Source organism: Pezoporus occidentalis, unplaced genomic scaffold (assembly GCF_034315485.1).
Source record: "Pezoporus occidentalis ecotype Australia unplaced genomic scaffold, CSIRO_AGI_Poc_V1 ctg31, whole genome shotgun sequence".
NCBI classification, from domain to species: Eukaryota; Metazoa; Chordata; class Aves; order Psittaciformes; family Psittacidae; genus Pezoporus; species Pezoporus occidentalis.
Genome location: NW_026915052.1, coordinates 4,260,752 through 4,287,615, shown reverse-complemented (window position 1 = coordinate 4,287,615; position 26,864 = coordinate 4,260,752). Strand labels below are relative to the sequence as shown.

Genomic DNA, 26,864 nt, shown 5'->3' with positions numbered 1-26,864 from the left:
CATACGCAGTGTAGTCTCACATTTATTTTGAAAGCAACTGTGGAGTCAAGTGTTTTGTAACCATAGTAAATAAAATCTTAAAAAAAACCCCACCAAAACAGTCATATGCTCTACTCAACAACCTCCCTGCCCCAAACCTAACCCAAATAAACTATTCAGGAATGGTATGACAATAATAGGTTACAGCTCAAGAATACAGTTTGCAAAATACAATGTCTAGCTTTCTGATGCACCTTCTTTGTGCCATTACCTCTAGAGTGCCTCTTTTTGTTGGGTTTAGCACCAGGAAACGTTTGAGGAGGTTTTCACAGTCTGTGGACATGTAGAAAGGAATCCTGTACTTTCCCCTGAGCACTCTTTCTCGAAGTTCCTTGGTAACAGAAGAGCAGACTGTAAGCTATAGGCAGCAAATCACTTAAAACAGATAAATATACCCTACGTATACTACAAAAACACACCTTTAAGTTCTGTCCATCGAAAGGAAGAGATCCACTCACAAGAGTATAAAGAATAACACCTAAGCTCCAAACATCTACTTCAGGTCCATCGTATTTCTTCCCTTGAAAGAGCTCTGGAGCAGCATATGGTGGGCTGCCACAAAAGGTGTCCAGTTTATTTCCGACTGTAAACTCATTGCTAAACCCAAAGTCTGCTATTTTAATGTTCATATCTGCATCTAGCAATAGATTTTCAGCCTGGAAGAGAAAGAATGGTTTGAAAGATAAAATACTTTGATTTAGAATGCTACTGTCTGTTTTTACTCATTCTTAAAACGCAAAAAGCTGGAATACCTATAAACATTAACTTACTTGCAAAGTCTTTCGGCACTCTTTAGTCTACCAGTCACGGATCTCCTATTTTAAAAATCTCTCTACAACGGCTTCAGACTATGGGAGCCGTTATGCTACCTGAAAACTGTGTTATTACCACCTATCTGTTTTCTCCACGGAAATGCATCCTGAGCTACTGTAACTTACATTTTCATCCATTACGATGAAAACAAGATACAGTATCGCTATCCTTACTTTATGTGGCATTATTGCAAAAGTTTGGTAATACACATAACCTTTAAACTTTTTTCAAGAGGGTTTTTTGTTTTTTTTGGTGGTGGGTAGTTTGACATCATTAAGCTATTATATGTTAAGCAAGTTATGTGGCAACACTATTAATATAAAAGGCACAGTTTAAAGAAGGGACATATCATTTCATGCTGAGCTACAAAGAAGCTCAGTTTCATCATCATGACTGGTCCAAGACCAGAACTTTTCATACCTTCATACCTCTATCAAACTACCCTTATTTCTTTTTAGATCTCTCAGCTAACACTGACCTGCATCAGATTTGAATATGACCAAGGGTGAGATACAATGTTTTAGCAGCCTTTAAATTAATAATAAATAAAAGCCTTACAAATCCTTTTTACTTGAAATGGTTCTATAGCGTAGACATTCTCAAAACTTCCAACAATACTGCAAACAAAACTTGCAACAAAACTTGCAAAACACATGCAAAAAAATAACTCGGAAAACTGAATTTATACTACATTTTAGTGGCACAATAAAGATCAGACCCACAGGTACAGAAGCTGGTACACATTTCACACACTTTTTCCTACTCACCTTGAGGTCTCTATGAACAATATGCTTTTGATGGCAATACTGCACTGCAGATACTATCTGGATAGAAAACAAGTCCAATTATATAAGTGACATTTCAAAGAAACCAGAGTTTCAATCACAAAGTTCAAAATTTTTACTAAAGTTATGAACTTAGAGCTACCTAACCAACTATTACAGTGACCAACATATATGGGGAAAAGCTGTGAAGTAACTTAGGTGTTTGTTATTTGATTTCACTTCTACTACACTTGAAAGAGAATTTTGTTTTTCCTGTGTGGCTAATTATAGACCAGTAGAAGCAATGACTTTCAGAAAGGTTACTGAAGTATTTCCATTCCAATACTATTCACAGCCATAAAAGCTTTCCCTGTGGACTGAAGTTTTCCAGGCCTTCTCCAAAGGTGATTTTTCATGCCGCAGCATGGAAAGAACAGAGTAAGAAATGGGCTTAGCTATTAGAGAAACTACTGGGAAACAGCTTATTTGTCAAAACTTTTGCAGTGAAAAGCAACTGTGCATCTCAGGTGTGCTGTCAAAGGGTATATGGTTTATTGTATTTTGTACAAGAAGAGCAAGATCAATGGAAAAAACGCTATGTCTCACATGTAACAGAATAATTTCTTCCATCATAATTTCCAAGTATCATTGAGTTTTTCCTGCTTTATATAGAAAGCTATATAAGCTATTTACACAGTACAGTGTCCTAGTACATTCCTTTAGAGTCAGAAGCATTGCTGCAGCTCTACATGTATGGAAAAGGTTATTGTTACACGATCACAAATGTGCTCAAATACATTTTACTGTCACATGAACGTGGTCAGAATTGAGGCAGATGTTACAACTTCTTAAAAGTGGAACTGCACATAAAGTGCACATAAAAGTAATTTACTGTAATAACTACGCTTATATGATGTATTTCCATTCTTAATGTGTCCAAGACAGAAAGATGAGGTATCATTACTGTTACAAAAATAACTCATCATCAGACTGCCCAGCTTAGCAGAAGGATCTCTTGTACTAGTAAGAAGAATACTTCTTTCTCCCTGTATTTAGAGTAGGTTAAAGTAAGGTAAGTAAGGTTCTTGGTAGGTCAGAGACCTGCCTGACCTACCAGTCAATTCTGCATGACGCTTAAAACACCAATGTTAGTGTCTTTGTGCCCCAGTATTACTGAATCACACACGTGAAAAAAAATTTCACCTCAGAAACTAAGCAATTTATGGAAAGGTGAAATATTTCCATTCCCTACCCTTTCAATCTGTTTCTGCTTGTTCCTTCATATATTGGTTCCCTCTTACAGACTCCAAGTTCAGCTTTTTACAGTTACTGAAACTGCCGAAGTGCTCTCACGCCACCACTTGTACCATCCTTTTGGTTTTCCTTCCTTTCTTCTCTGCTACCATTACTTCAGCGCCAGTCACGAGCTCACTCTGCAGGGGCTTCCAAGGCTGACAGCATGACAAACACCCCAAGCTTTATTCAGGACTGCAGAGACATGGCACCATACCACTTGCTCCTAAACTGCTTTTACTCCAGCTAAGAGCAGAAGGTCTAGCAGATGATCAATCACTAGTTTCCTTTACAGATGCTTCTGAACTACTCTGCATTGCAACAGAATAGCACAGAGACTGCAGACGCGAGTCCAACCTAAATGGAAGGGAAATAATGTGATGCATATGACATGAATAATTGAAGAACAGCTCTCGTAACTGAATGAAAAATAGCACAAAGCTGCACTGGATTGACTCCCTTGTCTTCCACCTTCCATCACTGTTTCCACTGATATCTCCTTCACCCCCAGCCTACTTCAGTGTGAGAAATTTGCTGATGCTTGGCAGGTGGGAAGAAGGAGGGAAGAAAAGCAGACTTTTTTTGCTAGAAGCAACAACTGAAGCATTGAAATTCATTTCTGGGGAGGGATTCTGTATAATCACAGATTTTAAAGAACAAGTTAGATCAAGTTATCTCTAGGCAGATAAACCATTCTTCATAAGGATTAAATGACAAAAGGATAAATAAATGACCTCTCAAGGTCCCTTCCACATTGTGGACCATTTTTATTTTCCAAGACCTGTCCTAACATCTACTTGCGTTAAAAATTCTACACTGCATCTGCATCAAAACTGTGGGAAGAGGAAAGGAGGCCATAACTAGCTGCAGTAAAGTGAGGGAATAAATACACATGAATTTTTCATTCAGAGGGTTCCCCCTGAATCAGATTTTTCTGTGGAAAAAAGACTGAACCAGAACTGCTTGTAAGTCTGTAATAGAGGAAGAAAAATGAGGTGACGTTAAGAATGCAAGACATTCTGGATTTGAATTTCTCACACATGGCTGCACAAAAGGAGTCTGAAATGGAGAACTGCAGAAAGCATGGCTGTATTTTTAGTGTCCGTACTCTCTCCTGTGTTCCTTGTCAAGCACGGTATTGTTTTTTCCTGCTAAAAACCTGAACTATGCATAACAAACTGAACTAAAAAACATTTATTCTTTTTTTTTAACAAGCAGAAGGGAGAATTACCAAATTCTGCTCTTTGCCTGCTAGAAAGGAAGTGCCTTCTCAGATAAAACACAAGTGTTTGATCCAGAAATCCCATCTACTAAAAGAAGAAATATGACCTGAAAACAAGATACAATACAACCTACTATAAGAACTCAGTTCAATACCACAGCACAACTGCTGCTTCAGTTTAGAGAGCCACTCTCTGTTAAACCACTTAGCAAATCCACAAAAAAAAAAAAAAATTAATTCCCTATTATGTTCTAAGTCTCTAACACAGAAACAGCTGCACTGAATCAGTTAAAAAGTCTACAGAGAACATTCTCCCTCCAGCAATGGCTACAAGCTATATGAAGCTATTCTGGGACTACAGCAAGGTAAAATGAATAGCTTTATGACCTGTAAACCCAGCAAGATCTAGTTTCCTTTGACACTGTCTCACAGCCAGAGTCCTAACCTCTAATAAATGCCAAGCTCTGATCAAAGTTGCCCAACTCCTGTCCTGCATGCATGTTCTTCTTTCCAGCAAAGCACAATGAGTTCATGCTACAGGTTCTCTCCTTGGGTTATTACTAAGGTTCTCTCTTTTTTGTCCAGCTGCTCATGCTTTTGCAGCTCTCAAGAACTTCCCATCCTTGAGATAAAGGTCCTCCAAAATTGGTTGAGCTCCACAGCCTGAAGTCAGCTGTTAAGGAAGGAAAGAGCACAGCTGCCTGCACTAGCAGATAAAACTTGTAAGAAGAAACTGAAAACATGCTTCTTTGTATTTCAGTGACTTCAAGTGAGGCCATCTCTTTATCTTTATAAACAGCAATTACTCTACCAATGTAAAAAAAACAATGAAACAAACAAAAAAAATTAACAAGCTGACAATCTGAAGTGCATATGAATCAGCTCTTGGTAAGCCAAATACCCAGCTCAGCAGGTAATTACCTTTCAAATTCTTTCCCTTCACATCTGTTTTTGAAAAATGAAGCTACATATATCTTGTACTACCCACATTATCCCATAAAATTAAGCACTGAGTATACCTGTAAAACATGTTTGACCTGTTTCCACAAGTTCTCACTTAAAGGACAGTTGAATTGTTAGGAAAAAAAAAGGGGGGCGGGGAGGGGGGTAATTGCTGAACAAACATGCAATTTTCAATGGAATTACTGCAAGATCTTTTCCCACACAGCTCCTGACAAACGAAATGGAGGATCAAGAGCAGAGAACCACACCAGTAGATGTTTTCACATCTGAAAGAGAACAGCAAATCCTTTCAAGTTACTCTGAAGCTCTTCAAGTGACATTACAAAGAGCAAGTCAACAGTCTGGGATTTAGAAGAGATGGCTGAAGTGGGAACAACTGCTCCACAACCCATCACATCTACTCCAACACAGCACAGAAACACACACCAGAAACCCTCAATCACAAAAGCAAGCTCTCTACCTGCCAGAATATGAAAGGGAGGGAAGCAGCTTTAAGAAGATATGCAAGATGTTAAAGAGGAAGAAAAATTTTCCTTACTACCAAGCTGTATAACCCCAACAATGACAAATCACTTCTGGGGATATCAAGTCTGCAGCCGCTTTGGGGCTGTCCTGTTTATTTGTTGTGACCTTTTCTTTTTCTTCCAAAAGATTAAAGAGAATAAATACAAGATTTAAAGAGATGAGAGAAAACAAAGGAACAAGGATCTCACAAATACATTCCTTATGTTGGGTTAAATACACTTCTGTTTTTCTTTACTTTCATGGCTACTTTTGACCTTATTCCTTATATTGCTTTCACACAATTCTTACTGTATGACACAGAGGGAGCAAAACAGTTGTGGCACAGTTTCCTGGTTCCAAAATTGTTCCTCTTGGTCACACTACCTACACTAGAGAAGAGTTTTCTTTACAAGGCATTTTGTGAAAGTCACTGATTAATTTCCTGGAAGTCTCATATATTATACCAATTTTTTTCTACTTTTGCATGGCTAACCTTAAGAAGTGAAGCTGTTAGAGCCTCCCAACACTGAAACTGTCATGTCATTACCACATTTCACCAGTTTAAAACCCCTACATACTATTCAATAAAACACTCCTGTCCCTATTCATTATTTCACTTCATAAAGCATCATTAAGCTGAAGCATAATTTTGATACTTATTACTTTTCACAAGATTATCTAGGTTATCTACATGACCAAAGGGATAAAAATAAAGTAGGCATTTACAAATTTCTGCACAATAGCAGAAACCAAAAAGTTATTAGACCAGTCAGATCCGCAACTGAAACTCTAAATGCTACAAAAGCAGAGATTTGGATTTAAATTAGTTATGCAAAAATATCTGCTTATGTCCAATACCACTTTTCTGTAGAATGAAATGCTTTTTACAGATCAATGACATTCAACATCTTTGCAGCGCTAGTTTGTCCATCATAAAAAAAGCTGAACTAACAAGCTGGGAAATTACTTTTCAGTTGACTATTTAGATCAACTATTAAACTGCATCTTTTCATGTAAGCAGGTGGATGTGAATGGATTCCTGTTACATGCATTGCCTGCGTTTTGAAACTGGCCTATTTGTAGCCTGTTACATCTGAACAACTTCCAGAACATTAAGAGACCAACTGAACTAAGGATATATGAAATCACCCAGAGGAAATGCATTTTGGAATGAAATACACTTCCAAATTAAGCAGTCACTGTGTTCTTGTAATCCTGGACACCCTGGCACACAGCACTAAGGAAACTAGTGCCACTGAAGGGACTACTAACCCCTCTGAAGTACTACTGTAACCCAAGTATTTTATTACTCAGGGCTACAAGTCCACAAGATGCTGAACGTTACTAGAAGTTGAATGCAAAGGACAGCTGTTTTACTCATTTCAGCACTAAAAACTTGAGGTTACAGGGCAAGCTGATACATAGGAATGTAATACATACCTGTCTAAATTTAGCTCTAGCCTCCTTTTCCTTCATTCTTCCATGTGCAACCAGATAGTCAAACACTTCCCCTACAATTCAATAACAAGATACATTAACATCAATTTCCAAACGTAGAGATTTTCTCTAGCAGTTGCCCACAGCAGCTTCACTGAAACGTACTTCAAGTTTATGATCACAGGTTAGCTTAAGAGAACAAGGCACAACTGCTATGCAATTTATTACACTGTCATCTCTACACAATAATAACTGCGTATAGAAAAAAAAAATTTCTTCCCATTATTTGTGATGGGAATTGAGCAACATACTTCTGTTTTGTGAATAAAGATCACACAAGTCCCTTCACAGACTTTCTCACAATGATCTTCTTTCGTCCCATAAAAAAAGTTTCATATATGAGAATACCTCATGATATTTGTAAACACTGTCATACAAGCACTAGAATTTTTCTTTGTGCATGTGCATAAAATGTTTCTAATAAAAATCAGAAACCTTAGCTTTAACGTAGGCTTGGAAGAGGTACCTGTAAGGAACGTCACAATAAGGAGCCTAGCTGGACACACTGACATAACCCATCACAGAACCACCAGATCTGTAAGATACACTGGAAAGTATTACTCCTGAACAAGCCCAGTGTTGTACGGCTGTGGATGACTAAAGTAGATTACTAAAGCAGTACTAAAGATCTCTTGTGTTTGGGCATTTTTTCATTTAGTCGATTTATAGCACATCAACGTGGACTACAACATTTTAACTTTACAAGCAGCGAACTCGCTCATGAAACACTGACATGTTTGTGAGAGCAAAACCAAGTCATGTACGTAAGAACATAAGAACTCCTACAAACACAGACTAGAGGCAGCTTTAAAAATTCTTTGCTAATATGCAAAATTAGTGGAAACTTTAGAAGTGAATCACATATGTAAACTCTCTAAGAAAAAAAATGTTTTGTAGATAGCCACCTCACAAGGGCAGAGCTGAGTAACTCCATTTTTTGAACCAAGCAACTCCATCCAAATGGAATAAAAACCCCAGAATCATACAGCAGGAAAAGTTGAGCTGAGCAATCTGAGGGAATGTGAGGATTTTCTATAAAATAGCTTAACTTCTCTCTGTAGTGTATTATTTAATACCCAACTCAGATGATGTTCCCAGCTGTATTTCACAGCTTTTTCTTCAAAAACCTTGAAGGAAGAATTCAGGAAAAATTACAACACAGAAAGACTTGTTCACAATTTATGCAAAGTGCTACAGTTGTAGCAGTAGTTTCTTTCGTTATGCAGCCTAGAATTTACATGCATCCTGTGTACCCAGTATCTTGATACAGTGGAAATATGGGAAATTGATGCCTACCACTGAGATTACAGGTGTTCCTGTCTTGCACAACATGGCACATGCAAAGGGTACTGCTCATGGCCATTTAGACCAGTGAGGATGTACCTCTCGATTACTATGAGGAAGAGACTCACTGCTTTAGAGATCTGCTGGCCTTCCTACCTCCTAGAAGCTAATCACTAGATGGCAATAGGTCTTCGCTTTTAAGTCTAGTACCACCAAACAGCATACAGATGTCTCCACAAGCACCTGTACCAGTCAATATTTTAATAGTATTTTACAAACTTTGTTTTTGTTTAGACAAATCGTGGCTGAGCATTTAGGGAGCTGCTAGAAGAAAACACAGGCAGGTAGAGAATCATTACCTGATTTATAATAACTCATTAAACTTCACAAAATCTAACATCCAAGTCAGAATTTAATGATGATTTTCTCTGAAAAGAAGCCTATCTCCCTCCCAAAACTAAAGAAAAGCCTCTACTATTTTGAGATTACCAGCTACTCATGCTAAAGGGTCACACTGATAAAATGAGTGCTATTAGGTTTTAGCTAGCAAGGAGTAATTTAAGCCCAAATACCTTACTTCTAGGTCTGGCGAAAATGTCTGACATGGCATAATGAATGCTTTCACCACCCCTACCAATCAGGAATGTTTCAGTTCTTCCTACAGTGGTGTAATGCTAAGCCTACAGCTCTTGACAGCAGAAGGTCTGTGATTAAGCCATGTCAAATGTCATCGACATCTAAAAAAAAAAGAAGTTGCAGTACTCATGCTTTTGAAAGCAACAGCTAAATGAACACAAAATGTTTTATGTTTTTATGGTTTTACCAATTATCTTATACAAAATAGGACACCACAGGCAGGGAGCAAAGTACAATAAATTGAGAAGGTTGGTATTTGTTAGGGACGGGAACAATCGATGGACGAATAAAGATTCCCATTAAATTTCAGCTGTGAAAATAAAGCAAATGTTATTAAACTGCAGTAAGTTCAGAAGTTAGTTTTACCTGATTATATTGCACAAAGAAGTCCCAGAGAATATTAAAGATTTTGCTTAATATTTTACACTACCATTACATTAATATTTGCTGAAAGAGAAAGCAAAACTTTAAAAAAAACAAGTGCTTTCTCCCACTTGACAGTTTATTTATATGTGTCACCGCAGTAGTTACTTACCCCCACTTGCATATTCCATTATTAAATAGAGAGTTTTGTCAGTTTCAATGACTTCAAATAGCTTCACTAGAAAAGAAAGCCATTTATTAATCAGTTAACTAGTTGCAGAAGTATTATGTTAACCCCATAGAGAATTCTGTCAAAGAAACAAACTACTTGCTTACTGCTTGACTACATCAGACTATTACCCTAAAGAAGCCTGTTCTGTTCTTAAATGGAAAATACTGTCAACTCATGCAGAACAAATTTTCTCAAGAAACAATACTTTGTTTCCCACACATGGGAAAAGTAACTGAAACAGAACTTCAAAGATCTGAGCATCAGAAATAGCCCTTTTTATGCATTGAACTGGCACACATGGTGACAAATGAGTTATCAATCAGTTTGCTACCAGTCCCGTAACAACACTATATCATTTCAAAGTATAATCCAAAACAACTTTCTGATCACTTTTTAGTTTTGGTATATGTTTATTTTTAATGAGAGCCTGAATTCAGTCAAAATCAGTATTACACTCAAAAGGAACAAAATTATCAGCTATACAGCAACAGTTTTATGCAAAGGGACCAAAGTGTTCTGGGTTTGGTTTGTTTGTTTGAATACACAGCTCTGAAAAAGTATTTATTACTGCTACCCTACATGAAATTTAAACCCTAGAGCAGAATCATCTTCTAAAATCATACCACAACAATTTTAACAGTGAAAATGCTAAATTTCTCCTTATGTGAAAGAAACAAGATACCTATATTTGGATGATTTAAGATCTTCATTATTCTTACTTCTCTGAAGAGCTGAAATAAACATAAAACAAGTAAGTTAATAAAATAGGTAAAACCCATTCTTTCTAAAGCCTGATCATTTTCATAATACTTAAACACAAAGGGCAAATATTACTATTAGCATATCAGTGAATTTCATGAAATAAACACTTACTGGAAGGAAGAGTTAAGTGCCTGCTTCTTTTAACACCCCTCCCCAAACAAATTAACCCTCAAAAAACTGAAAACAACCACGAAGCACTCCAGACAGCTCACAAGAGAAGTGATCTTAGCTCTGTGATTCACAGATGTTTGGGGCCAGAAAACCATTACGAGCCCACGCAGCTTCTTGCTGGCCAGTAGGCCAGTATATCTCACATCATCTTTCACCCCTTCACAGAAAATACTGTTTCCAAAGTTTTGTGAATCCTCACCACAGCACCTTCTGCAGACCACTACAGCATGTTGCTGGTATGAATTCACCTCTTTTCAGTACTTCATTAAAGCCATGGAACTACTGTGCTACAACAGGACCTCACAGGTGAAAAATCAGCTGCTTATATTGCACAAAAAGTATGCTATCCAACTACACCAACAAGTAGGAAGTTTTTAGGAGCTGAGAAGGCGAGGCTCTCCTTTGGTCATTCAGAAGTGTTCCTGTGAGGCAACTGAGACACGGTAGCATCTAGTCTTGAGTTTGTCACTGCAGCTCCATTGACTCACTGCCAGACATCCAGCCTTTGAGCCTGCTTAGCCAGTACAACACGCTGAACGTACTTGCCAAAATTAACAGACAGAATACAGTGTTTTCTCTGACCCCAGCAGACAGAAGAAACATCATTACTTCAGGGGTTGAGTCTCAAAGGGATCAGCTTGCTCCCACCCTCTTCACCATCTACCTTCCCATGCTACAGGACTGTACTGCTTTCATTTATGTAAGCATTGGTGTCAACCCAGACTGACTCACAAGGTCCATGAATTAATAGAAAAATTTCACAAAACACACAACTCTCCCAAATAAAAACACTCTACCTCTCAAGTTTCCTGCCCGGGTCCCTTGCCCACCTCAGCACATCTGTTTTGGCAGGACAGGTGGTAAGTAAGTCTAACTGCCCATTTGACATCAACCCTAATGCCTTTACATCAACAGTGCTGCATCCAGAGACCACATATTGATTGTAAGGATCTTGGCTCTCCCCCCACAGCCTCTCTCCCCACAGCACCAATACCCACGTGAAGGGTTTGCTTGAGCTGTTACTTCCAAAGAGTTCAACTCTGCCTGTCACACACAGTAAACTCTGTCCTCCTGCAACTGGAGGATAATACAGGAATGACATATTATTAACAAACCACAAATGAAAACAAAATCTATTACTGATCAGCTGTTAATTATCTTCCCCTCTGTAAACTCTTCTGCAGCAGACAATTAGAAGATGCAAGTAAATCTGCGTGTAATACTAAAAATGTCATAGGTGGTGTTACTGCAATATAAAACACTGCTTTTAATCAAGTTGGTTAATAGCAGATTAAATAAAAGTAGTTCCACTTCTTCCAGAAAAGACCCAAGATAAAAAGAAATACCACTACTACTATTATTGAAGTGCAAATGTTATTGTATTTGGAAAACCCCCAAAATTCTCTTTTTAGGCAGTATGCTACATGGCAGTTAAGAGTGTAGCTGTTCTGCTTCTGCAGCTCCCCCCTTGCCAGCCCGACTCCAGAGGGGTTGATGTTCTTAAGCGCTGATTATTTTCTAAGAGCCCACTTCAAAAAGAGGGCATAATCAAGAGGTTTTATAATAAACCTAACGTCAACTTCTACAGAAATACCAGCAACATAACAGATCATACTGAACTTAATGTAAAGAGACTGAATCAGAATGAAAGTCCACAGCTCCACAGGAATGCAGACTTAAGAGAAAAGAGTTTTGTAAATAAGAGATAGCAGCACTGTTATAAACAGTAAGGAAGCAAAAAATGCTGCTGCACTATTTGCCTCAGGTCAGATTTCAGATAAAGACATTTAGTATGTCTGCTTATTACTAATGACTCAAAAAAATCTATAGGTGCACTTACTCAATAAAAGCAAAACAAAGTGAAACACAGGAAACAAACAGAAAACAACCAAACAGTCAAACCAAAATCTTTGTGCCTTTGTGTCTTTTAATAAAAGAAAATGAGAGGTGGGATGTAAATAAATAAATAGGAAAAAAAAAAACCCAAACAGACCAGAGATCAGCTCTTCTAACCATTCTCTGCTTTCTGATGTTTCTGCAAAGGCTAAGATTTGCGGAGCGGTCCTCACTGCACTCCTCAACAGACCTCCTCCCCCATGTGAAGAAAACAGTACCTGGACGCAAAGAAAAACCAAACAGCTTGCCAAATACATTTACTTATCATTATCCACGTCTGTGCCTGACATTTTGCTAGATGACAAGCTGCTCAAATGCAATCAGGATTGATTGATCAAGTCTATTTTTTTGGCCATGCAAAGTAATTTCAAAACCTATGCATGTGTGTTTTCTTTTTCTCCAGAGGCACAAGTAATCTGCCTATTTTTTAAAAATCTATGTTATTCCTGGAGCTTTTTCATGTATCATTAGACAAGGTAGGCTACTTCACCATCACTCTCTTGATCAGCAGAAATTTAAAAGCACTTGAATCCGTAACTATTTTTTGCTTATTTTTTCATTCACTTCTGCTGAACTTGTGTATAATATACTCTGAATACTCCACTAATACTTTTAATGGAAGCTTATATAACTGAAAGCCTCTGGTCAGCTTTTAAAGTTTGGAAGAGTTTGCTTAATTCACTCTCAACTGACTGTTGGTATCTTCCACCCCCAATACTCAGATAAAGTCTGCTGGGTCAGAATCTCATCAAGGGTAACTCCACTGTTGATGCTACAAAAGATTCTAAGCAAACATCCTTAGTCTGCTACACAAATAGATTCTAGATTCAGAGAATCATAGAATTGGTTGGGTTAGAAAGGACCTTAAAGTTGGTCATCTAATTTCCACCTCTCTGCCACACACAGAGACACCTTGCACCAGATCAGGCTGCTGAAAGCCCTGTCCAACATGGCCTTGAACACTGCCAGGTAAGGGGCAGCCACAGTCTCTGGGCAACATCTGACAGTGTCTCACCACTCTCATTATAAAGAATTTCTTCCTAATACCTAATCTAAATCTACCCTCTTTCAGTTTAAAGCCATTCCCCCTTGTCCTATCCCCACATGCCCTTGTAAAAGTCCCTCTCCAGCTTTCTTGTAGACCCCCTTTAGGTACTGGAAGGCTGGTAGGTGGTCTCCCTGGAGCCCTCTCCAAATTGAACAACCCTATCTGTCTCAGCCTGTCTTCATAGGAGAGGTACTCCAGCCCTCTGATCATCTTGGTGGCCCTCCTCCGGACTCACTCCAACAAGTCCACGTCATTCTTATGTTTGGGGCCGCAGAACTGAAAGCAGTACTCCAGGTGGGGCCTTAAGAGAGCAGAGCAAAGGGAAAGAATCCCCTCCCTTGACCTGCTTGCTGGTAGCACTCCTTTTGATGCAGCCCAGGACATGCCTGACTTTCTGGGGTGCAAGCGCACACTGCTGGCTCATGTTCAGCTTTTCACCAATCAACATCCCCGAGTCCCTCTCCTCAGGGCTGCCCTCAAACCACTCTCTGGTCAGCCTGTATTTGTGCTGGGATTGCCCTGACCCAGGTGCAGGACCTTGCACTTGGCCTGTTGAACTTCATGAGGCTCTCAGAGACCCACCTCTCAAGTGCGTCAACGTCCTCAACCTTTTCTTGCAGTTTTTAAAATACTGATTGACCCATGGTCAGAAAGAGCATGGTCCATGTTAAAAGTGATGATTAAGAACTCTGAAAAGCTTTAACAAAAAAATGGCCCAAACGAGTGGCAAAACATCTGCACATAATGAACAAAAAATATTTGGCTGAGGAGCCAAGATCAAAAAAGGAAAATGAGAAGTGATATAGTACTAGTACAAGGGCTTGGTAAAAAAGCCCAAAACCTTACATATAATGGCATTGCTAATTCAAAAGAAAAAAAAAAAAGAAAAGAAACCCAAAAAACTGCATTTTTTTTTTGTCTAGGAGGAAGTGAACTACTACATCAGCACTTGTTTCCAGTGAGACCAATACTGGAACTGGGTACACAAGTACGTTTGCGGACAACAGGCATTATGACTAACACCACCAGCATGGGAAAAAAGCTCTAAGAATTCCCTTTTCTTTCAAAGCAGGGAAGTATCAGTTACAGTTTCCTCTTCACTAAGCAAGAGCAGCAGAGTAGTAATTAGGTCCTAAAACAACAGTTAAGAGTAGCTGCATGTGGCTACCAGACTTCCTCAGTGGCAGACAAGAAACCCAACTCTTCTGAAGAGCTGCACTGTTGAATATTGAGCTGTGAGGACTGCAGCCACCCACAGCTTACTGCAAGGGCATACTAAGAATTACTGCTCCAGAAAGCAAAGCAAGTCCTTAACAAGGTTAACTTCCTTCTGGCAGCTGAAGTATCAGTGTGGAAGACATACTACAAAGAAATCAGAACTGGCAGCCTTAATTGCCATTTGTTTCCCCACCTAAGGATGACAAGGCTACACTGCAACTGAGACACCAAGCACCACACCCTTGACTCAGAGCAGCCCTTCCCTCTCCACCATACCTCAAATATTTTATCGCTCTCTCCAGCAGCACAACGACAAGAAGCACTTCCATCCTAGCTTCCCTGCATCTACAGGCTGTGTGCGCAACTGGCTTCAAAAGCAACGAGTCTACGGCACTGCTGACAGTGGTGCAGGAAAAGAGGCAAGGGTTTGCAAAAAAAGCCTTAACCAAGGAAAACTGCTATGTAGTGTTGTGCATTCACTCTGCTTACTGTGGCAAACAGGCATTTAAGAAAATTCGTTTCAATTTTTGAATTGAGAACAGACATACCTTGCTAAATTTTCTTCTGTGCTCATATAACAAATGAGCTTAGAGAGGGCAGGACATCAGCAATCTCACTCCCCAAATTTGATCTGATTTCTACCCTGCTGTTTTGTACTATTCTTCCAGACTCCATTAAAGAAAACAAGACCAATTTACAAATTTTATAAATTGTAAATAAAAATGAAATTACAGATACACAAGAGGACACCAAGCAGGCTGAAACCCAGAAACCAAAGGGCCCAAAGGGCCAACAAGCACACTTCCAGCTTGTGGCTTTGCTAGCTGAACCTGTGACTTGTAAAGCATTTGCTCTGTACTTTAATACGAGCTCAAGCTAGCCCTGTGGCCCAATGTCAAGACAACAATATTTGAAGGGTTAAGATTTTACATTTTTGATTGAAAACAAAATGACCTCTCTACTTTTCTCTGACCATGCTTCCCATGCCCTGAACCCTCTCCTTCATATCACACAGCTTTTGTTCTTCTTCCAAATGCTCCGAGAATTTAGTAATTTTTTCAGGTCTTCCCAGTTGCACAGATCTGCCACACAAATCAACTCCACCTAATCCACGGTATTACCTAATTTGCATTTCACTTCCTCTCTGCATACCCAGAAATCACCAATAACTACAGAGATTAAGCTGAAAAAGAAATAAAAGAGAAAACTGGAACCACATTATCTGCTTTTACCCATTCTACAGAATCAGCAGGAAGCTGATACCTGCTCAGATGAGAGAACCTTTCTTCTATAGGCTATTCTTTGCCTCTCAACCAAACCATATAAGGTAAGAACTTGTGTGTTTTTCCAGTTTACTTTTGCAGTATTCATTTTGATAAAAACATCTCGTTGCACGATCTCTTTAGTATTTGCATAAGATCCGAATGTGTATATTCTCCAGTTTACTCTAGTTATGCTATTTTGTTTGCAGGTAGTTCTGGGCATTCTCTCATTCAAACAGAAATATTGCAAGGAGCTTTTTTTATCAAAGTACTCAAAAGTAAATAAAAAGCTTTTTGACTACAGCACTTAAAAGGACAGAGTTAGAAAAGTCCTAGGTAAAAGGAACATTTAAATGTACTTCCTGTAGGCACTCCAAAGCAGACCGGTTGCCTTGATCAAAGAGCAGGATTGATCACTACTTACTAAAATAGATAAGGCAATACAATTGTAACAGCACACATTAAACATTTGAGGCTAGAGGGAAGAAACCAGAATAGCCATGCCCCAATTCATTCCATAAAACTGCATCACCTCTCCTGCTGCAAACTACATGAAAGGCATAGATACTACCTGGCCTCCAGCACACAGGCAGTATTTTCAAGTTTAAGAGGACAGAAGGTAAGCTTTCTATTTGTAAGTTTAACAAAGTGACCCGCATGAAGAAGACATGAGGACATAACACCATGTACACAGCTCTGTACGAGTTCACCTTGAATAACTGTAGGGTTGTCAAAAATATGTTACAAAACTAGTTATTAAATACTGTAGTCAGATGTGTGCAACGTATGCAATGCTTCAGATTCTCCAGCACAGGCATTCAGGGTTAATAGAAAGTGGGAGTGAAAAAAACAGTGCGGTTGGAAGATTAAATGCAAAAACCTACCTTTTGTAGACTAGTTGGGTTCAACTGTGTTTTGTCAATTATTTTTATGGCAACCTAAAGGAAGAGTTCATAATCAGTATTTTCCATGTGAACACTGCAGCATTATTACAAGATGGTCAAATCCAGTAACACAAATTGAAAACATGAACGTTATACAAGAAACCACTCAGTTTCTTCAGCCAATTATGTACTCATATTTGAAGTAAAAACATTTGAAATTAACAGCTAAACTGTAATTTATTTCTACTGCAACAAACTAAACAACAGAGTGGAAAACAAAACCTCCTGAGTATTTTAAGCATACTAAGATGAGAATCCCTCTTAGTCTTTTGCTTGACATTGAGACCATCATGCTTACAACAATGGAAGCTCCAACACCAGAAAGTGCCCAGATAGAGAGCAGTGTGCCTACAGGTAATAGTTACGTAGTGTAATTACACAACAGATTACAGAGTACTGACTGAGCATTGGCAGTTTGTGAAGATGCTTCTAAAAACAGAGATTTCAGAACAAAGTAATTCCAGACAGATTTAGCAGGAACTAAGTTCACCTTTGGAAATTCACTGAATATTTGTATCAATTTGCTCCCTGATGGATATGAAAAGAATTATCACTCATTCATCAAGAGAACCCCACTGGTTGTAGTACAATGATTTGGGCAAGTTCACTCCTTTACTGGTTCTCATCTTTTCATTAAATACTGCACAGAAATATGAAAGAGGAACACAAAAATTTCACAAAATAATCAAAACCTAAATTCAGTACCATGGTTAACTAGTCATAACCTGATGATTTGAGGCAATGAACAGGCAAAAGACTAGCTTCAGTGCAATGCAAGTTGGATACAGGACGAGTTAGAACAGGAAACGTGAATCTTTCTAGAATTACATGCCAACTGGTATTTTTCCTTTCTAAATTAAAGACTAAACATACCAGAAGAAACTCTACAGAAGCCAAGGAGATGGTGTCTCTCTAAGAAGCAAGATGCTGCAACTCAGCTGATTATAATACCTCACTGGTGCAAAGCAAGGGCTTTCGATTCCCCTTCAATTTTTGGCTCAAACAGTATATGCTGCTACTCCCCATGCCACATCTCCAGTTTCCCTGCATCACTTTGTGCTGTCTTTCTCATCTCATTAACTTGGGGTTAGTAACATATGGAATAAAGAGTATCTTACATCAAAGCAAATTCATATTCATACACTCAAAGCACAAAAAAAACACATGGATGGATCATCATGATGGAGAGAGGAAGAGGGGAACAGAGCGTTCAATGCTTGGGTGCATCACAGAATTGTGTGACGGATATGGTGTTTTCTGAAACTGAGCTTCAAGATTTATTTTGAGCCCTTCTAGATGCAAGATTTGATGATACATCACCAAAAAATCATTTAAGAATACTTTTGCTTTGGGGAGTATTTTCTTCTAAGGTATGCTACTGAAATTAAAGATCACTATTTCCAGAGGCAGAATTCCATTGCAAAACCCCTTGAGAAATCACTTCAAAAATACAAATAAACACATTAAGCAATAGGTATTTTTACATTAGCAGCTGTGTACGAAACCAAGAAAGATTTTTATCTCTACCTTTATGCCTGTTGAACTATTGTCATGAAGGTAACAAAGTTACTCACTTCCTGCAATCCCTTATAAATCCATGTTGGACATAGGATAAGCACTGCCCTTGTCAACAGCAGATGTTATTTCAAAGTCAGTTGGTGTCCCAGGACTGCCCATGCCACAGAAAATGGCTGCTTGCTTGGTAAGTGCATTCCACTCAGAAAAAGGTTGCAGTTCTGTGCTCTAAACTGTAATGATTATGGTCAATCTTTGGAAGATGTAAGATTATAACCCATGAGGTCTTAAGGTTATTGGGTTTCTGCAAAACACAGCTCACCTCTCTCACTTGTGCATTGGTGCCAGATGATCAGAGAGGTCTCTCACATTGGCAAACAAAGTCAGCCCTGGAGATACAGGAGAGGTACACACCTCAGTTTTCTTAAAGGCAGACTCACAGGCCTGTTCAGTGCACTAATTATGGCCTTAGAGGCAGGACGAATTTAGAGAATTCCTATTCATGTGAACACTGAGAGTACAATGTGTCAACACTGGCTGTGAGAGCTTGAACCCATCATCAGAACAGGCACCAAATTCAGGTGTCTTGATAAGGTCTCCAAATCACAGGCAAAGGGAACCTACCCCCAAGAATAGTTCTGACGAGACTGAGAAAGAAAATCCTCCATTTTACTAAGCACAGTTAAAAAAGTTCAAATTGCCTTCCACTCTGCTCTCTTTGCACAAAGTGAATCTGGAACGGTTTCAGGCATTGTGTGGTATGGCCAATGCTGGAGGAACACAAGTCCACCTACACTGTTACACCACTGCATCATCTATTATATTCTGTGTGAGATCGTCAGTGGAATTAAAATTAACTTTGCTTTCACCATTCACAATAACACGACTTAAAACATTCCTCCTACATTACTTGAATGAGGGAGTTAAAGCAATCAGAATTTGAGACACTGAGCAAACTGGCCAAACTGCTACCATTCAGAATGTTTTCTTGCTCTTAAATTTCACTTTTTCCAAGAGAAGAACAGAAAGAAGATGACAACAGATTCCCTGGAGTCAGACTTGGATCCTGAAAGAATCCTGTCTCACTAGGAAACTTCAACTTCCTGGCTATTAACTGAACACATGCTTTTAATGAACAGAAGGATCCATACATTTTTGGCTGTGATTCCAACCACCTCAGTAACAGCAAAAGGTAGTTTTATCTCTTAAATTGATTTTGCAAGTATGAAAAACTTGCCAGAAGAAATAACCTTTGATAAATTACAACAGAAAAGACATGGCTTAAAGTAAAAGAATTAACAAAAGCAGGTTTACAGTGAAGACTTTTTGTTTTGAAAGAGCAGACTTGAATAGTACTCTTCTAGACAGAAGATCTTGAAGGAGTGTTTCCAAACACCAGCTCTAGTGCAGTGAAACTAACCCCACCTCCGTAACTCTGCAGTGAGAAGCCCACACACCTCTTGGCAGGACAATTCAACTTCCTCAGTTAGGCTGATGCTCTGATCACCCCCCAAAGGGCAAAACATTTCTCCCTTTCCGTAATTTGAGGCTGGGCTCTTAACATACATGCTGCAGGCACACTGAAGATGGAAATGAAAGCCCTGGAACTCGGTCCAGTTAGAAACATGAAAGCTGCATCTCAAGCAACAGGAAAATTCATACTGAAGGACTCCAGGTATAAGGAGATGAGCAACTACCCTAGAAGAATGCTTGAACAAACATACCATCCTCCCAAGAAGTGCCAGAGAAGTGCTGATATGCTGCATGATTTATTCAGAAGTTAATCAGTGCAGAGATATAAAGAGGGAATTGCCATAAAGTGTAATTGAACTGAAGACTTAAAATAACATCAAGAATAGCCACACAGATAACAAAAAGAAATAGAGTTCAAATACAGCAAGTATACAGCAGAGATTAAAAGTCCTTTAAGTGTGACTCCCAAAGCTAGTATTTTATTGTAGGTTTTGGTACATAAGATGGAAAAAAGAAGAGGAACAAAGACAGGACAGCCAGTAGGAATGAGTGTGTAAAGCCAGAAAACACAGATTCAGGAAGATGAGTGCTGCATAGCTGAGGCCAGACTGAGAACTTTATCCCTGAATTCTGAAGAGTGGCAGGTTTAAAATGGGGGGAAGGGGAGGAAGGCATTCTTGTAGCATGGATTTCCAACATCTATCAAGAACAAAATGGCAGCAACAGGTTTAGAAATTACCAGTCGTCCCCCGTCCCCTGTCATCCCCCCCCCAGTAGAGCCATTTACCACAAAATTCTTGAGCTCAAAACTCACAAGGGTAAATACAGAGACACAGGCAGAAGGGTTAAATGAAACACATTTTCCCAAGTTAATTCTGCCCTAGGGAGACAAACAATGTATGACTACCTGGACTACTGTAAAGCCTCATCTAGGAGGATGCACAGAAATTACTGACCTAGATGAGGTGAAATGTGCACAGAGCTTTTTTTAATTAAAAGAAGTGGCTAAAGAGATACCAAGTTGGAAATAAATGAGTAAGAGTTTTTCAAGGACAAGACTTAGGACCAATCTTGTTTAGTATCTGTATCAGTGGCCTTGGCACATAAAGTCAAACCATAAGGATTAAGTCTGTTGAAGGAATTAAGATGCACTATCAAATACAATGGAAAACTGATATAAACAACCTTGGAGATGAGTTAGCAAAGAAAGCAAGATTCAGTGAAGTACAAAGTGCTGCTGCTCATCAGTAGAAACATCAATGTGACAGCCATGAAAAAGGTTAACACCATCTAAAGACTGATGAGGTAAATACTTCTGTAAGGGCACAAGTAAACTAATGACACTGCTGCAAGCTCAGGAGTGTTGCATCCCAACCAGAAGGAAGTGCAGCAGGAGGGCCAGGAGACCTCCTTGGATGGATAAGGAGCTCCTGAGGAAAATTCAATTGTAAAAAGAGGCTTACAAAAAGTGGAAGCAAGGACAGGTGGCATGGGAAGAGTACAGGGATGTTGTCTGAGAAGCTAGGGACCAGGTTAGGAAAGCTAAGGCTCAGTTAGAATTAAACTTAGCTAGAGGTATTAAAGATAACAGGAAGGGATTCTACAGGTATGTAGCAAATAAAAAACAGAGTAGGGAGAATGTAGGCCCCCTCAGGAAGCTCTCAGGAGAACTGGCTACACAGGATTTGGAGAAGGCTGAGGCTCTGAATGACTTCTTTGCCTCGGTCTTCACTGGCAAAGGCTCTGACCAAACCACCCAAGTCTTGGAAGGCAGACACAGGGACTGTGAGAATGAAGACCTTGCGCCCACTGTAGGAGAAGAACTGGTTCGAGACCATCTTAAAAATCTGAACGTGCACAAGTCCATGGGACCTGATGAGATCCATCCGCGGGTCCTGAAGGAGCTGGTGAATGAAGTTGCTAAGCCGCTGGCCATCAGATTTGAGAAATCATGGCAGTCGGGTTAAGTTCCCGATGACTGGAAAAAGGGAAATATAACCCCCATTTTCAAGAAGGGGAAAATGGATGACCCGGGGAATTACAGAGCAGTCAGTCTCACCTCTGTGCCTGGCAAAATCTTGGAGCACATTCTCCTGGAAGGCATGCTAAGCCACATGAAAATCAACAAGGTGCTTGGTGACAGCCAGCATGGCTTCACTAAGGGCAAATCCTGCCTGACCAATTTGGTGGCCTTCTATGATGGGGCTACAGAACTGATGGACAGGGGTAGAGCAGTTGATGTTATCTACCTGGACTTGTGCAAAGCATTTGACACTGTCCCACATGACATCCTTATCTCTAAATTGGAGAGACATCAATTTGATGGATGGACCACTCGGTGGATAAAGAACTGGCTGGATGGCCGCATGCAAAGAGTTGTGGTCAATGGCTCAATGTCCGGCTGGAGACCAGTAACGAGTGGTGTCCCTCAGGGATCAGTGTTGGGACCGGTCTTGTTTAACATCTTTGTCACTGACATGGACAGTGGGATTGAGTGCACCCTCAGCAAGTCTGCCGATGACACCAAGCTGTGTGGTTCGGTTGATACGCTGGAGGGAAGAAATGCCATCCAGAGGGACCTTGACACACTCGTGAGGTGGGCTGACGCCAGCCTCATGAGGTTTAACCATGACAAGTGCAAGGTCCTACACCTGGGTCAGAGCAATCCCAGGCACAGCTACAGGTTGGGCAGAGAAGAGATTCAGAGCAGCCCTGTGGAGAAGGACTTGGGGGTGTTGGTTGATGAGAAAATGAACATGAGCCGGCTTCAGTGTGTGCTCACAGCCCAGAAAGCCAACTGTATCCTGGGCTGCATCAAAAGGAGCGTGACCAGCAGGTGGAAGGAGGTGATCCTGCCCCTCTACTCGGCTCTTGTGAGACCTCACCTGGAGTACTGTGTGCAGTTCTGGTGTCCTCAACATAAAAAGGACATGGAACTGTTGGAACAAGTCCAGAGAAGGGCCACGAGGATGATCAGGGGACTGGAGCACCTCCTGTATGAAGACAGGCTGAGAAAGTTGGGGCTGTTCAGCCTGGAGAAGAGAAGGCTGCGTGGAGACCTCATGGCAGCCTTCCAGTATCTGAAGGGGGCCTGTAAGGATGCTGGAGAGGGACTCTTCATTAGAGACTGTAGTGATAGGACAAGGGGTAATGGGTTCAAACTTAAACAGGGGAAGTTTAGGTTGGATATAAGAAGGAAATTCTTTCCTGTTAGGGTGGTGAGGCACTGGAATAGGTTGCCCAGGGAGGTTGTGAATGCTCCATCCCTGGCAGTGCTCAAGGCCAGGCTGGACGAGGCCTTGGGTGATATGATTTAGCGTAAGGTGTCCCTGCCCACGGCAGGGGGGTTGGAACTAGATGATCTTAAGGTCCTTTCCAACCGTAACGATTCTATGATTCTACGACACTGGGGAAATTGTTATCCAGACTATTGTGAAAATCTCTGATAACATAAATCTAAAATACGCAATTATCATCAATGCTGTACAGTTCACCTACCAAGAAGAGAAACTTTTACTCATCTATCTTACAAAAAGAAAAAAATTAAGTTTTAAATACCTTCAAGGTATTCCTATAAACTAGCTTGTTAGCTTCAAAGGAATGTTACTCATTCTAGGTTAACTAGGACCAATGGCTACATACTGGAAAATATTTAGGCTCTGAACTGATTGAATGACATTTATTTCATGAGAGTGAAAGAAACTTAATACTTGAATCTTTCAAAATCTGGCCAAAGATTTTGCACTGTCACTTTATATGGTTGAAATTTCTGACAAAAATAATGAACCAGAGGTCAGCACACAGTTAAGCGCAAGTAAAGAAAATTTACTTCAAATTTTGCAAAGCAACGTGTGACACATGCTACCTACCTCCAACTCCTATACATATAATAATAGCAAAGAAATACTAACCAAGTACCCAAGGACTTGCATTTCCTGTGTTAAGTATTAGTAATAAGAGAAGGGAACTTAAGTGGAAAGCAACTAAGCAACTAATCACAGTAGGAGTCAACAACTTTCTCTACAAAGGAACACTGACTTTAACACCAGAATACAACTGCTCATCACCAGAAGTGGCAGCTTACAAGAAACCAAAACAAATAAATAAAATCCCTCCCAACAACTCTTGCAAATTTATGTCCTCTCTGTTCCTCCTAGTGCTACTGAACTAGTATTAGCTCAGAGCAAAGAAATTCCCTTAAAGTGCTGCAGTCAGCCACATAGCTTTCTTTAGAAGTCCTTGCTGATATCAGCAAACATTTACTTCATTAGATGGATCGGCAAGAAAAGGTCAAAAAGGTGTTTCTCCCTCTTTCAGTACACAGAGTTGCTATTAATAAAAGAGCACTAAGAAATACTTGTAACAAGCAAACAGGACTACAGTTCACCAAATCAGAACCATCATTAACTGCAAGTTATTAATTGCATTGCAGAAACTAGTTATGGAGCTGAGTTAGACACTATGAAAAGATACAGGAGAAAGCTTGTCTACACCACACAACGCTGAGCAAGACATACAAACCAGCTCTGAACAAACTGGAGTGTCTTCCCAAGGCTGCCCAGCACTGCATATGCTAACAAAACTCCTGGGAGAGACATTGCTTTGGCAAGAAAATACTGTGCTTGGGCTACTCAGACCATAATCAAGAAGATATATTCATTCTCATTCCTGACTTCCCCTCCAGTAGAGCCCCAGTAGTGCAGTACAGAGACATCAAGAGGCAGTGTTTGCAGCAAGCTTAATTGCTATATATCAAACTCTATTTTGGGAACAGAGAATTTAGCAGAGAATTCTAGTAGCAAACTTGAACACAGTTCACTTGGAGAGGGACTTGTCAAAAATACAAATTTAAGAGATTATTTTTAAGAGAACTTGTTTTGTAATAATTACTGAAAGATACAGTTTTCCATTTTAATCATACATGAGTGGCAATATCTCTAGTAAAACATGCTAAAATGTTCACCTGGATGATATTATTCTGAGAGAATCTGCACACCTACTGCAATTCACTACTGTTTACATTCATACCACTTTACCTCTCTGCCAGTTAGGATGTGCCTTGCCAGTTTTACTTTTGCAAAATTCCCCTTTCCAATTGTTTTAAGGAGTCTGTAATTTCCAATATGTGGCTGCTCATCTGTGCAGGAAGCTATAGAGTTCCTGCAGCGAGCTCCAGAGCGCCCAGTCCGAGAGGAAACTTCCTGCCGTCCGTCTCCATGGGACGTGTGCTGCAATAAAAACACACACAAATAAGGCTGAGAAATAAAGACAAAACACATCAATGATGAGAAGCATACAACATGCAAAAATGTTAGCAATGCCTCTGAAAAAACCTTCAGAGGATCCAACTCACACTCCAGATTCACACTGAACTTTGCTCTGATGGGGACAATAAAGAGGTTCCAAGTTCATAACACAATATCAATTTCATCACCTGGTAAAGACCAAACGGAACATCACCTAAACTCCAGCAATAACTGAGCATTTTTAAGTAACTTACATGGGCTGCAAACCAGTTATAGAACACAGATGTATTTGTACTATTTCCTATGTTCATTACTGTGCCTAACTAAAGCAGGAAAGCCTTTGGAAAGGAGACATAAAGCTTTTCCAAAAGCACACACAATAAAATTTTCACCTTTATTGGACAGTTTAATTCTTCTGACAAAATAATAAAAGGTTTCCTTTTTTCACTAGACTACTGTTTCTGCAAAACCTCACAACTGGAAATACACAGCCTGGAGAACAAGGAAAGAAATCTTCCCTAACATACAGAAACCTCAGATATTAGTAGGCTGAGCACCAGTTACAGAGATGCTGTCTACAACCTGTTAAGTTCCCTTTACTTGGTTTCCCTGAACAGCTGTTAATAAGAATGAATGGGTATTATCTCATACCTACAACAGCCTTTATTCATCAGATTGCATGGTTAAAATACTGGTATTTTTTCATTTCCTGACAGCCTGTTTATGAAAGAGCAGGCCCCCTCATGTTCTCAGCTCATGGTTGAGCTCTATACACCAACTTCACTGAAGTATTAGTTAGAAATACTCAGTAGCCTGCCATTATGAAGCAAACATCTGGCTATACAGAATACGACATGCTAAATTCACAGCCACCCCAGAAATGCCAGATCTTGCTCTTCTACTACTACTACTCTTGCTGAAACCCAGAAGGGATAACAAAAAAATCTGTCATGCAACAACACTCAATATGAAAATCACTGTATCATAAGGATATAAGATCATAACCCAAGAGCTAACAACCATTTTGGAGGCACAATTGAAGAAATCCATGCTTACATGACACTTAGCAAGTTTCACACTTTTATTTAGTAACCTGATATAACCTTGTGACCATAAACTCTGGCATCTGGTTTGTTAATTCAAGCTCAACAGCTGTGATCAAATTCTTTTTTTTAAAAACACATTGATTTCATTTCAGAAATATTACTGATAGAAGTATATGGCAACTCTTGGAGAATAGTTTCAATAGTTAATATTTTAAAAAAGCCACACACAAATACGAGGTGCATATGATGTTTTAGTACCAAACTGGTTTTAGCTTCTCCTTACTGCATTGCTACTGCATTGTCACCAGGCCTGTACTTCCCATATAGGTACTAAATTAATATGATCACATTACTCTTTCACTTTAGTAAGTTATATTGAGCTCCCTAAACAGGCTGCTGCAAGAGTGATTAAAGACAAGGAAACGTTTCTTACAGTTCTTTTCAGAACTCTCTCCTATTTTTCCAACATGTTTTTGTGGGGCTCATGCTAGAACTGGACATGCAGTAGGATTAAATACAGAAAATGCATCTTCTGTTCAACACTCCACTGATTTTCCATGGACAGAACTAGCCTTCCTGGCAGACCAGCATCTGTACCTGACCACCCAACACTGATGCTAACTCTTTTTAAGAATTATTGCTTCCCATTCCCTTACCACATCTAATAACTTTC

At 39.6% G+C, this 26,864-nt stretch overlaps 1 protein-coding gene and 1 long non-coding RNA gene across 17 annotated transcripts in view; both read right to left on the bottom strand.

Annotated features, from left to right (window-relative positions):
- MARK3 (microtubule affinity regulating kinase 3) overlaps nucleotides 1–26,864 on the bottom strand; it is a 64,121-nt gene that overhangs the window by 25,846 nt on the left and 11,411 nt on the right. For 14 of the 16 annotated variants that reach the window (XM_062628006.1, XM_062628007.1, XM_062627999.1 and 11 more), the window contains 8 exons: nucleotides 24,936–25,127; nucleotides 16,852–16,905; nucleotides 10,293–10,341; nucleotides 9,551–9,616; nucleotides 7,039–7,109; nucleotides 1,620–1,676; nucleotides 459–695; nucleotides 251–370 (listed from right to left, as the gene is read on the bottom strand). In XM_062628006.1, coding sequence (XP_062483990.1) covers nucleotides 251–370; nucleotides 459–695; nucleotides 1,620–1,676; nucleotides 7,039–7,109; nucleotides 9,551–9,616; nucleotides 10,293–10,341; nucleotides 16,852–16,905; nucleotides 24,936–25,127 — 846 coding nt within the window. The remainder of the gene's footprint in view (nucleotides 1–250; nucleotides 371–458; nucleotides 696–1,619; nucleotides 1,677–7,038; nucleotides 7,110–9,550; nucleotides 9,617–10,292; nucleotides 10,342–16,851; nucleotides 16,906–24,935; nucleotides 25,128–26,864) is intronic. The other 2 variants (XM_062628003.1, XM_062628013.1) reach the window with 1 other exon arrangement.
- On the bottom strand, nucleotides 1,857–7,032 carry LOC134168388 (uncharacterized). The gene is made up of 2 exons (XR_009966531.1): nucleotides 4,577–7,032; nucleotides 1,857–4,238 (listed from the first exon to the last, which is right to left on the bottom strand). It is a non-coding gene; the product is annotated as an uncharacterized LOC134168388 (long non-coding RNA).